Source organism: Berghia stephanieae, chromosome 15, assembly GCF_034508935.2.
Source record: "Berghia stephanieae isolate SIO BIC M18660-M18661 chromosome 15, UCSD_Bste_1.3, whole genome shotgun sequence".
Lineage (NCBI taxonomy): Eukaryota > Metazoa > Mollusca > Gastropoda > Nudibranchia > Aeolidiidae > Berghia > Berghia stephanieae.
Genome location: NC_088374.1, coordinates 21,086,058 through 21,098,557, shown reverse-complemented (window position 1 = coordinate 21,098,557; position 12,500 = coordinate 21,086,058). Strand labels below are relative to the sequence as shown.

The window sequence follows — 12,500 nt, the reverse complement described above, 5'->3', positions numbered from 1 at the left end:
AGGAAGGGAGGGATAGACTGAGAGGTGTGGTAAGACAGAGGTAGTGGTTGAAAACGTGGGTGTGGTGAAAAATAATGCTGAGATGTAAATGGTAAGGGGGGGGGGGGGGGGAGGGTGCTAAAAGAGGTAGACTGGTAGGGGAGAAGAGTGTAAATAAATATATAAATATGAGAGTAATGAAAAGGTGATGATAGTGCAATGTTGGATAAAACTAAATTGATAAACTGAAAAGTATATTTAAAAAATGCAACATATAGCAGTACAAATAAAACAGAAATAAACACTATACCTACGTAAAGCACTAGGTAACACTGATGGGGACGGTCCAAAAACACGGTATGGCAGCAGAAGTATAATTCAAGTGAATCAACGAAAAAACTCAAATGAATCAAAACGGAAAAGTAGAAAACCAAGTAGTAGTTGTACCAGTAGTAGTAGTAGTAGTAGTAGTAGTAGTAGTAGTAGTAGTAGTAGTAGTAGTAGTAGTAGTAGTAGTAGTAGTAGTAGTAGTAGTAATAAACCAACCATCCAATTATCCAGGCAACCAATGTGTGTATCAACCCGGAAAAGTAGAAAACGGTAAGGGCTGCCTGAAGCCGGTGATCGTAAAATACTAACGATAGAGTGAAAATGGAAAGGCTTCGTATGGGAACAAAACAGACAATGGACGTTTCGGGTACAAACCCTTCGTCAGCACAACAATACACAAATAAACGTGGATTGGGGTGATTGATTTATCGATTAGATGATTGGTTGGCTATGTGGTCGAGTGGTATGACACTCGTTTTCGGATCGGAAGGTCCTGGGTTCGAGCCTCGCGATCGACGCATAGTTGAGTCCTTGGAAAAGGCTCTTTACTTACATTCTCTCACCGTACTCAGATGTAAAATGAGTAACTGGTCGTTAACAACGTTTTCTTTGTCCGAAAAATTGTAATATTGCGTCATGTCCCGTCCTACATGTTAAATGTTGCTGTTGGCCAGGGACCCCTTGTAAAGCGCTTTGAGCACATTTAGTGGATATTGCGCTATATAAATACTCAATTTTATTTTTTTTTTTTTTTTGGTTGACTTATGTATCGATACAGATGATTATTTGATTGAACGTTGAATGATTAGCGTGAACCAGTCGATGAAATAACAAGTCCACGGTAGTCTCTGATCCAAGGGAAATAACAATGTAAATACTATTTTCTGCTCTTGAATTTCCTTTGTTCTTTCCCTTGGAAAGCTTGCCGAGGGAGATTACGGCGGTGTGTGATCTTAGAGAAATTAATAGATAGTTTACCCTTGTGTGTGTTTGTATTATGTGTATGTGTGTGTGTGTGTGTATGTGTGTGTACATACAAGTGAATCTCTTGAAAACTGTAAAGACATAACCTCAGTAGTAGCGCTGGTTGTGTGGGAAGGGAAGTAACTGTATAATATACACTATACGGCGGTGTGTGATCTCAGAGAAATTAATAGATAGTTTACCCTTGTGTGTGTTTGTATGTATGTGTGTGAGTGTGTGCATTTGTGTGTGTGTGTGTGTGTGTGTGTGTTTGTGTGTGTGTACATACAAGTGAATCTCTTGAAAACTGTAAAGACATAACCTCAGTAGTAGCGTTGGTTGTGTGGGAAGGGAAGTAACTGTATAATATACACTATAGGCCTATTTTTCTTCTTATCCTCAGTGCTATCCCTTGGAAACGTTGAAGAAGGACCACGCAGCCGTCCTGGTGTGCTGTGGCCCTGGGAATAACGGTGGAGACGGTTTGGTGTGTGCTAGACACCTTAGACTCTTTGTAAGTGATTGGTTTTGGTTTGGTTTTGGTTTTGGTTTTGTTTTTTTGTTTTTTTTTTTGTTTTTTTTAATTTTCATATTTTTCTTTTATTTTTATTTTTTCCAAACACTCTTCATAGATAGATCAAATGAGATGGAAGAGTCGTGATGTGAATAATTATTAAATTGAAATAATGATTTTTTTTAATTAAAAAAATTAGCTTTTTTTATATAGCGCAATATCCACTAAACGTCTCAATGCGCTTTACAAGGGGGTCTGACCAACAGTAATACGTAACAAGTAGAACGGGACAAGACGCCTGTTAGGCGATATTACAATATTTTTTTTTCAGACAGAGACAACGATGTTCACGGCCAGGTACTCATTTTACACCTGAGTAGGGTGAGAGAATGTGAGTAAAGGGCCTGTTCCAAGGACTCAACTATGCGCCGAGCGAGGCTAGATCCCAGGTTCTTCCGATAATGAATAAAAACAGGTTAAGACAGACAGGAACTGTGTAATAATAATGAAATATGTTTCGGATCCCTAACCCTTTGTCGGCCGAAAACAAATCAGCATGTAGTGATAAAGATGACGGTTTGTTTCATATAGATAGAATGAAGTTGACATCACTCGTTTCTTTATTATTGTTTTGTTTTTGTTTTGTTTTGTTTTGTTTTGTTTGTTTTTTGCGATCCACGTTTGTGAGTTGTTCTCACAAAACTCTATTAAACAGACTATAAAAGTTCAAAGTCACCCAGAGTTTTATGTGTTGGTCCGTTATACTTCCGGATGGCAATGTTGTGAGCTTCTTAGGCAAGCGCATACTACCTATAGTCTGTTTATTATGTGCCATTTTCTAAAAAAAAAAAAGTTTTTATTTTAAGAAAAGGACGATTTTTTAAAAAAACACACACAACAAAAACACAACAGCCGTTGCATTGACAATTAAAATGTTTTATATTATCCATAGAATTAAACGAATGAGAATACGTACGAAGCCTAAAAAGTGTCCACTAATGAAAGCATTCAGCGCCATTTTGTTGTTGGCTGAGAACTGAGAATGTAGTAATTACCATTCATTCGGTATCTATGTCAACATAACGACACAAGAAAAACAACAAACAATATCAAAATCCACAATAAAATGTTTCAGAACTGTTGCGTATATTTATGGCACAACGAAGCTGTCAAAAATGAAGTTAGAGAATGTGTGTAATCATGTATTATAATAACCTGTAATGTGTTTTCCAACCACCACATCATCTACTACTACAACCACCACCACAATATCATCACTAACACTACTACTACAACCACCAGCCCCACATCATTATCACTACCACTATTACTACACCACCACCAGCACATCATCATCACTACCACTACTACAATCACCACAACCACATCGTCATCACCACCACTACTACTGCAACCACCACCACCATATCATCATCATTACCACTACTACCACAACCACCACCACCACTACTACTACAACCACCACCACATCACTACCTCAACTACTACAACCACCACCACAATAGCATCACTACCACTACTACTACAACCACCACAACCACATCGTCATCACGACCACTACTACTACAACCACCACCATATCATAACCATTACCACTACTACTACAACCACCACTACCACCATATCATTACCATTACCACTACTACTACAACCACCACAACCACATCGTCATCACTACCACTACAACTGCAACCACCACTACCACCATATCATCACCATTACAACTACTACTACAACCACCACAACCACATTATCATCACTACCACTACTACTACTGCAACCACCACCACCATATCATCATCATTGAAATATTTATTTTTTTTAATTGAGCTTTATATAGTGCAATATCTACTAAATGTGCTCAAAGCGCTTTACAAGGGGTCCCTGGTCAACATTTAACATGTAGGACGGGACATGACGCCTGTTAGGCGATATTGCAATTTTTCGGACAAAGACAACTCTGTTAACGGCCAGGTACTCATTTTACACCTGAGTACGGTGAGAGAATGTGAGTAAAGAGCCTTTTCCAAGGACTCAACTATGCGCCGAGCGCGAGGCTCGAACCCAGGACCTTCCGATCCGGAAGCGAGTGTCATACTACTAGACCACATAGCCGCATCATTACCACTACTACTACAAACACCACCACATCATCATCACGACCACTACTACTACAACCACCACCACCACCATATCATTACCATTACCACTACTACTACAACCACCACCACATCATCATCACTACCACTACTACTACAACTACAATCATCACCACCACCACATCATCATCACTATTACTACTACAACTACAACCACCACCAACACCACATCACCTCACTAACACTCAGTACTACAATCACTACCATTAGGTTTTGGAGCTTTACTTCATTTGAAATAAGGAAACTTCGGAATTGTATTTGGCATTGTGTTTATATATCATAATATAATTCTAATCAGTTATCTATTTAGAACTAGATACTATACAATATGTATGCCAAATACCACCCCAATTCCCCTTTCTTGTGTGCGGGAATTCCTTTTTCGGCATTGAAATTGAGTGTGAGAGAGTCATCACTACACACATAAACAACAGAAACAATTTAAAAACAAGACTATGACACGCAACCACTCACACACGAGGCTATACTATTTATCCTTTTCTCTATATAGAATAGGACAAGACAAACAATAGCTTGACTCTCGCTACACTTCGCATTGATGTTTGTCGTCTCACGAGTTCAACTCTCGGTCGACCTGTCAATATTCCTTTTTGCCTCGGACGTAATCATTAATAGAATGTTGTGTGGTTTTGACCGTGAAGAAAACCTTAAGAAGTCACATTTATATCATTTTAGAGAGATCGTTTTGAATAATTTTGAGTTAAACGAGCGAGCAGCAACTTGTTTTCATGAACGGCCGATCAGCGCTTGTTTACTATAGTAACGCGATTCCCAGCCAACATCAAAATGGCGGATATTTTTCTCATCGAGGCCGCTGGTTGGTTAGCCAATAAGAGCACCGTACGGTTTCCATTGGGTAAATTCCTTGATATTATCTATAATATAGAGTTTAGAAATTCATTTCAATCTGCTCTCCCTCTCCCCCCCCCCCCCCCCTCCCCTTCCCAACCTACCCATCATGCCGATCAGGGCTATAAGCCAACCTTGTTCTACCCAAAGCATAACAACAAACCCTTGTTCAAGAATCTGGCTTTACAGGTAAGCAAGCAGCCACTAGGCATATTATTGGTAGATAGATATAATATAATAAATCATATGTCACTAACATCAGTTTTCTACGATTAAAACAGGACCAGTTTCTGTTTGTTTGTTTTTCTTTGTTATGTTTTTTTTATTTATTATGTTTTTTTTAGTTCTGGTTTATTTGGTTTTTTTGGGGGGTTTTCTGTTTTGGTTTTTTGTTGTATTTTTTTTTTGGGGGGGGCTGTTTTTGTTTTGTTTGGGTTTTGATTTTGGTTTTGTTTGTTTTTGGCGCAAGTGGGTTTGTTCTTTCGGGGGGGGGGGGGGGTCGTTTTCGTCTGTTTATCTATCTATCTATCTATCTATCTATCTATTTATTTATCTATCTATCTATCTATCTATCTATCTATCTATCTATCTATCTATCTATCTATCTATCTATCTATCTATCTATCTATCTATCTATCTATCTATCTATCTATCTATCTATCTATCTATCTTTCTTTCTTTCTTTCTTATATTTATATTGACTCCATCCAATACCATTCTGTGTGATTTGCATTCAATGACAACAAAATCTTACAAATCTTTCCTCGCTAATAACAATGGAGCTTTTTTTATATATAGCGCAATATCCACTTAACGTGCTCAAAGCGCTTTACAAGGGGTCTCTGGCCAACAGCAACACTTAACATGTAGGACGGGACATGACTCCAGTTAGACGATATTACAATTTGTTTTTCGGACAGAGACAACGCTGTTAACGGTCAGGTACTCATTTTACACATGAGTACGCACGGTGAGAGAATGTGAGTAAAGAGTCTTTTCCAAGGACTCAACTAATTATGCGCCCAGCGAGGCTCGAACCCAGGACCTTCCGATCCAAAAGCGAGTGCCATACCACAAGAAAGAGCACATAGCCGCAATAATAATGATAGTACCAATCACATCTCCTCCTACTCCCCATGTCCTCTCCCAATGTGAAGGCCTGGACATTCCAACTCTCTCCTTCTTCCCCACCGACCCCATATGTACGGTAAGAGGATGTGAGTAAAGAGTCTTTTCCAAGGACTCAACTCTATGCGCTATAGTCAAACCCAGGATTCTTCCCATCCGAAAGCGAGTGTCATAGCACAGGACCACATAGCCGCAATAATAATAATAGTATCAATCACTTCTTGTACGACCCAGTGTTGTTGTTGGCCAGGGACCCCTTGTTAAGCGAGCGCTTTGAGCACATTTAGTGGATATTCAATATCAGAAAGGGTTTTTTCGCTTGTTCGCAAGAACAAAACGGAGGCTAGAGCAAGACTCTAAGCAGGACTCGGCAGCTTCTGAGTGATATAATTCTGATCAAGATGACTCTTATGAGTCGTGGGCAGTCTTGTTATGGCTTTGTGCCATCACCAAGTCTTCTGGCCAAATGTGACCCACCGTATCAAACCGGTATTATATCGGGATCCACTCGGTAAGGGAAATTGAATTCATAGCCACAAATATCCAACTTGGGTTTAATTTCTGTACTTTATGGTGGAGTATAAAGACTAATTCTTGCTTTGCAAAATCTTCTAAAGTCCAATTTCTCATTATTCCATCTCTAAATTCACTTTTTGGGGTCTGAATCATCCCGACATAATACCGTTTTGAGACGGAGGGTCACAAATGTGGTCGACAATAACTGCACAGAATAACGACACTACGCCTGTGAGTTTGGTGTCCTCAGGTGAGTGGTTTTTTTTTAATATCATTGTAACGTTTTGTCCCTTATTTTCAAGCGTCCTGATTTTTTGAGACCTTGGTCCTGAGTGTTGGTAAAATGGCAGGTCTGATATTGCCTCTATAAAAGATCTTTTTTTTTCACTCCCATGTCTTTCCCAGTGTGAACGTCTGGACATTCCCACTCTGTCCTTCTTCCCCACCGATCCGATATGTTCGGTGAGAGAATGTGAGTAAAGAGTCTTTTCCAAGGACTCAACTAATTATCCAGAAGCGAGTGTCATACTACAAGAGCACATAGCCGCAATAATAATAATAGTACCAATCACATCTCCTACTCCTTCTCCCATGTCTTTCCCAGTGTGAACGTCTGGACATTCCCACTCTGTCCTTCTTCCCCACCGACCCCATATGCATCGTGGATTCCTTCAACCTGGTGGTCGACGCGATATTCGGCTTCAGCTTCAAGCCGCCTGCTAGGCCAGAGTTCGCGCCCGTTTTGGAATACATCAAGAACCTACAGACCAAGGTTCCTGTTTGTAGCATCGACGTTCCATCGGGTAAGTTTAACCATCTCCTTTCCTTTCCGGCCAGTTTCAGAATTTTCCCCAAAACTTCACATCCACCCAACAAAAACAAACAAATATTTTTCTTACTCAAACTCAAACAGAAGATTAACTCAATCAATCCTAGAGATTTTTGCTACTTTTCAAAATTGGACAAATATCTATTAAAATTGAGCATGTACATAGACAGATGTATTCAACTACCATTAACATGCAACATTACTTTGAGACCACGCCTATAATAAGTCTCAGAAAAATGTAATAAATAGGTATGGGGAAAAAGTACCCCGGGTAAACAACGGATATAGTCGGTGTTAGGGTTGAGTGAGTTAACAAGTACATTCTATGTATAATATTGTCCAGCAAAATGAGCTCTACAATACAGCGTCAAATTTTTATGGCGATAATAAACAAATTTTCTTCAAAGTTTATGAGAAACAAGAATAATTAGATGAGAAAGTTGTTGGTTGCATCGTAACGAATGTGACGATTTGCCTGTAGTTGGTAAGGAGAGGGTTAAGTAAGGAGTCACTCTATTATCCTTAGAAAACGATTAGGGCTGCCTGAAGCCGGTGATCGTAAAATACTAACGAAAGAGTGAAAATGGAAAGTCTTCGTATGGGAACAAAACAGACAATGGACGTTTCGGGTACAAACCCTTCGTCAGCACAACAATACACAAATAAACGTGTGCTGACGAAGGGTTTGTACCCGAAACGTCCATTGTCTGTTTTGTTCCCATACGAAGACTTTCCATTTTCACTCTTCTATTATCCTGAGTATTATTTGGAGTTGTCGATAGCTCAGTTAGTAGATCATTGGCTTCACAAGGAAAAGGGACCGAGATCGATCCCGGGTACAGTGGAGATTTTTATTTTTCCGACCCCCCCCCCCCCCCCCCCCCCCCCCCCTATCCACGCAGCAGTAATTGGGTAGCTGTGTCTGATAGATCTAGCGGAAAGTACTTTGCGGTACACGAGCGTTTAAATCCAAAAGGGTAGCAAGAAATTGCTATTGTCCGTTTCACGCTATAGAAACCGGAATAAACTTGGACTCCCTGGATCTGATGCCTCTGAAGGACTACTTTTTTACTTTTACTCTCCTTACCAGCTATTTTTAGAATTTCCCCCGAAAATTCACACCCACCCAGCATAAAAATAGACTTTTCTTTCTCAAACAAAAAGGAACAAGTGAGCTCTACAACACCATGTTTAGTATTTATAACTGTAACCAAAGCATTTTTTAAATTTTGTGATATACAAGGGAAATCAGAATGATAAAATCGTCGCTTACATCGTAACAAATGTGACGATTTTCCTATGGAGAGGATTATCACTTTCCTTACCAACCATAGGAAAATTGTCACATTCTTTGCGATACAACCAACATTTTTCTTATTCAAATTTATTTTGTACATCATAAAATTTAAAGAAAATGAACAGCGTGTTGTAGAGCATGTTTTGCTAAGGTAATTATGTATCGCAAGAACTTACTGCTGTTGTTTTTGAGTGATAAAAAATATATTTTGTGTTAGTTGGGTGTGAAGTTTTAGGGAAAGTCCTGAAAATGGCTGGTAAGGAGAGGGTTAAAGCCACCAGAAACCTATTTCATAGGTGTTTTACGAAGGGTGCCAATGTATTAGAACTTTCATAAGGGTACCTTGCAACAAGCCACTTCGCAAAGTATTTCATAAAGTTCCATGTTTGAGAGTTTTTGCCAAGATAAGGGAGAGTTTTTGCCAAGATAAGGGAGAGTTTTTGCCAAGATAAGGGAAAGGGAGAGTTTTTGCCAAGATAAGGGAAAGGGAGAGTTTTTGCCAAGATAAGGGAAAGGGAGAGTTTTTGCCAAGATAAGGGAGAGTTTTTGCCAAGATAAGGGAGAGTTTTTGCCAAGATAAGGGAAAGGGAGAGTTTTTGCCAAGATAAGGGAAAGGGAGAGTTTTTGCCAAGATAAGGGAGAGTTTTTGCCAAGATAAGGGAAAGGGGGAGTTTTTGCCAAGATAAGGGAGAGTTTTTGCCAAGATAAGGGAAAGGGAGAGTTTTTGCCAAGATAAGGGAAAGGGAGAGTTTTTGCCAAGATAAGGGAAAGGGAGAGTTTTTGCCAAGATAAGGGAGAGTTTTTGCCAATATAAGGGAAAGGGAGAGTTTTTGCCAAGATATGGAGGTGGAAGCTGCCTGAAGCCTGGATTGTAAAAATGCTATGGGAACAATACAGACAATGGATGTTTTGGGTACAAACTCTTCGTCAGCACAAGAATACAAATAAACGTTGTGTGTACTATTTGTATACGTAAAGTAACTGGTTCTAAACTATCCGAACAATGGCGGACACCCTTATGAAATACTTCTCCAACGAGCATAAAAGTGTATCCAGAGAAAAAAAAACATGATAAATCTGATCACGTTTTGACTTTTATACATTCTGATCACAAGACAAGTGTAAAAGTTCTAGCCAGCGTCGTGAAGAATAAAAAGTACCGATGTTCTTTGTTTAGAACCAAGCTGCTGGTTGCTGGGCGGACGTGACATCAGACTATTATTGAATCCAATTCTCTGGATAAAATCTCATTTTGTTTGGGTTTTTCTAATGATCATCCACAGGTTGGGATGTGGAGAGCGGCAACCCAGAAGGCATACAGCCAGACCTTCTCATTTCTTTGACAGCCCCCAAGAAGTGTGCCACGTTGTTTAAAGGAAGGCGTCACTTCCTGGGAGGACGGTGAGTGTATTGCTACCTTAAGAGAAAAACAAATATTTTTGTGTATAATGGTAGTAAAAGTAAAAGATATTATGTCAAACTGAAAATGGTTTAAACATATAAAGAAGAGATGAATAAAGGTGATGTGTGTGTCTGTGTGTGTGTGTGTGTCTATGTGTGTGTCTGTGCGCGAGTGTGTTTGTTTTTATACCTATGCGGCTATGTGGTCTATGTGGTATGGCATTCGCTTTCGGATCGGAAGGTTCGAGCCGCCTCTCTCGGCGCATAGTTGAATCCTTGGAAAAGACTCTTTACTCACATTCTCTCACCTACTCAGGTGTAAAATGAGTACCTGGTCGTTAAACAACGTTGTCTCTGTCGGAAAAAATATTGTAATATCGCCTAACACTACATGTTATCTGTTGATGTTGGCCAGGGACCCCTTGTAAAGCGCTTTGAGCACGTTTAGTGGATATTGCGCTATATAAAAGCTCAAGATTAATAACTAAAGATCTGAATATTTATGTACGAAAGGTGCCAGACAATTTATTATTATTATTCAATTATTCAGATCGTTATCTTACACCGGTGCCTGCTCGCGCTCCTCAGTTGTGTACATACAGTGGAATCCTAGTAAACCAACCCACCGCCAGACCAGATAAATTGGTGTTGACTTTAAGCAAGGTTCGCTTTATCCATTATACAACATGGAACACACTTAGATATATATATATAGAAAGGAAAATCTGGATTGGGTTATAGACTCAGGTCTTTATTATTGTTATTTGCCATCCACGTTTATGAGTAATTCTCACTAAACTGTATTAACCAGACTATAAACGTTCAAGGTTACACATACATAGTTTTGTGTGTTGGTCCCTTATACTTCCGGGTGGCAATGTTGTGAGTTTCTAAGCCAAGCGCGTACTATCTATACATAGACAGGGGCGTGGCTATATTGGTTGATGTGGTAACTGACACTGCATCCATCTTTTAAAAATGGATTACAATTACAATATTTAAAAATTATATAACTGAGAAATGGTATATAGGGAATGAGATTAGCGGAAGAGTAGCGTCCCTTGATTAGACGTCACCCATAGTCTATGACGTCACCGGCGGAAAAGTTATTAGAGAGAGAACGTAATGTTGATTATGCGCATGCGCACAACCAACATGACGTTCTCTCTCTAATAACTTTTCCTCCGGTGACGTCACAGACTATGGGTGACGTCCAATCAAGGGACGCTACTCTTTCACTAATCTCATTCCCTATACCGCCTCTTACTTATTTCAGTAAGTCTTATCTTTATATATTTTCTCTTTGTTTTGTATTTACAAATATAGCATGTTTTAAAAGTCATTTTCTTCTGATTCTGACACCATCTTATACTGTAAGCACGCCAAGAGGTGTGAACTTTTAACTCACTCAATCCTAGATAGTTTTTGCTACTTTTCAAAATTGGAAAAAAAATGTCTTAAAAATGAGCATGTGCAGATAGTTTTATTCAACTATCATTTAACATGTAAAGATTTAAAACATTCGCTTTGATACTACGCCTATAATTTGTCTTATTTTTGTTTGTTGCTTTAGGTCTCTTCCAACACAATTGAGGTTATATGAGAGACCGCTGAAACAAAAAAAAAACAAGCAATCTAACAAAAATAGTACAAATGTCAATCAAAATCATAACCTAAAGATATCATAAGCTAAATTATAAATAACCAAGGACAAACAGGCAGAAGATTTACAGAAAAAAAATATCCCCTGTCAAAAATACAATCACAAACCAAAGAAGCAGGATAGGCTAGTAAGAGAAGAAGAAACGACATCACTATCGGATCGTACACCCATGCGAACATCATAGGTATATGATTCAAGGGTGATCTCCCATCCAACCACCCGCTTTTATGTCTTAGAAAAATGTAATAAATAGGCATGGGGTAAAAGTAACCCGGGTAAATTACGGATGTAGTCGGTTAGGGTTGAGTGAGCTAAGCAGAAGTTGGCTTTACGAGTGTTCTCTTTATGCCAATTTCATTTTGTTTAATATTTGTGCATTTAGTTTTTGAACTCATTCATGTTATGTATTACGATTTTTTTTATTTCCATTTTCGGGCCCAGGTTTGTTCCTCCTGGATTGGAACAGAAATACAGCCTCAAATTGCCGCCCTACCCAGGGACCGACCCGTGGTCGAGCTCAAGATGGCCGCCGAGAATAACGATACGTCCACGCCCCGGGTACAAAATGTCACCTCTCCACACTGAGCGACGAGCGGAAATGACGTCATTAATGCAGATGGGAGGAAGATCGGACATTTGACATTTAAAGATAGAATACATTTTTTAATTTTTATTATTTACTTTTAAATGTGAGGCTTGCGCCGGTTTTGTACAAGATGTTTATTATTTTCTTTAATGCTGTGTGAATCTTATTGATTATCGTTCTGGTTGGTTTTCGTCTTGAAGAGTCATTAATCGTTACAGGTGGAAAAAAAGGGAGCCCCCCTTTT

General features: G+C 39.2%; 2 protein-coding genes across 2 annotated transcripts in view; both read left to right on the top strand.

Annotated features, from left to right (window-relative positions):
* Positions 1-12,310, top strand: part of LOC144960728 (NAD(P)H-hydrate epimerase-like) — a 136,763-nt gene extending 124,453 nt beyond the window's left edge. The window contains exons 3-7 of the mRNA XM_078894019.1: positions 1,676-1,786; positions 4,957-5,025; positions 7,085-7,283; positions 9,890-10,007; positions 12,112-12,310. Of these exons, the coding sequence (XP_078750145.1) occupies positions 1,676-1,786; positions 4,957-5,025; positions 7,085-7,283; positions 9,890-10,007; positions 12,112-12,310 (696 nt within the window). The remainder of the gene's footprint in view (positions 1-1,675; positions 1,787-4,956; positions 5,026-7,084; positions 7,284-9,889; positions 10,008-12,111) is intronic.
* The window catches only part of LOC144960474 (uncharacterized), a 310,958-nt gene that overhangs the window by 294,537 nt on the left and 3,921 nt on the right, over positions 1-12,500 (top strand). The window lies entirely within an intron of this gene.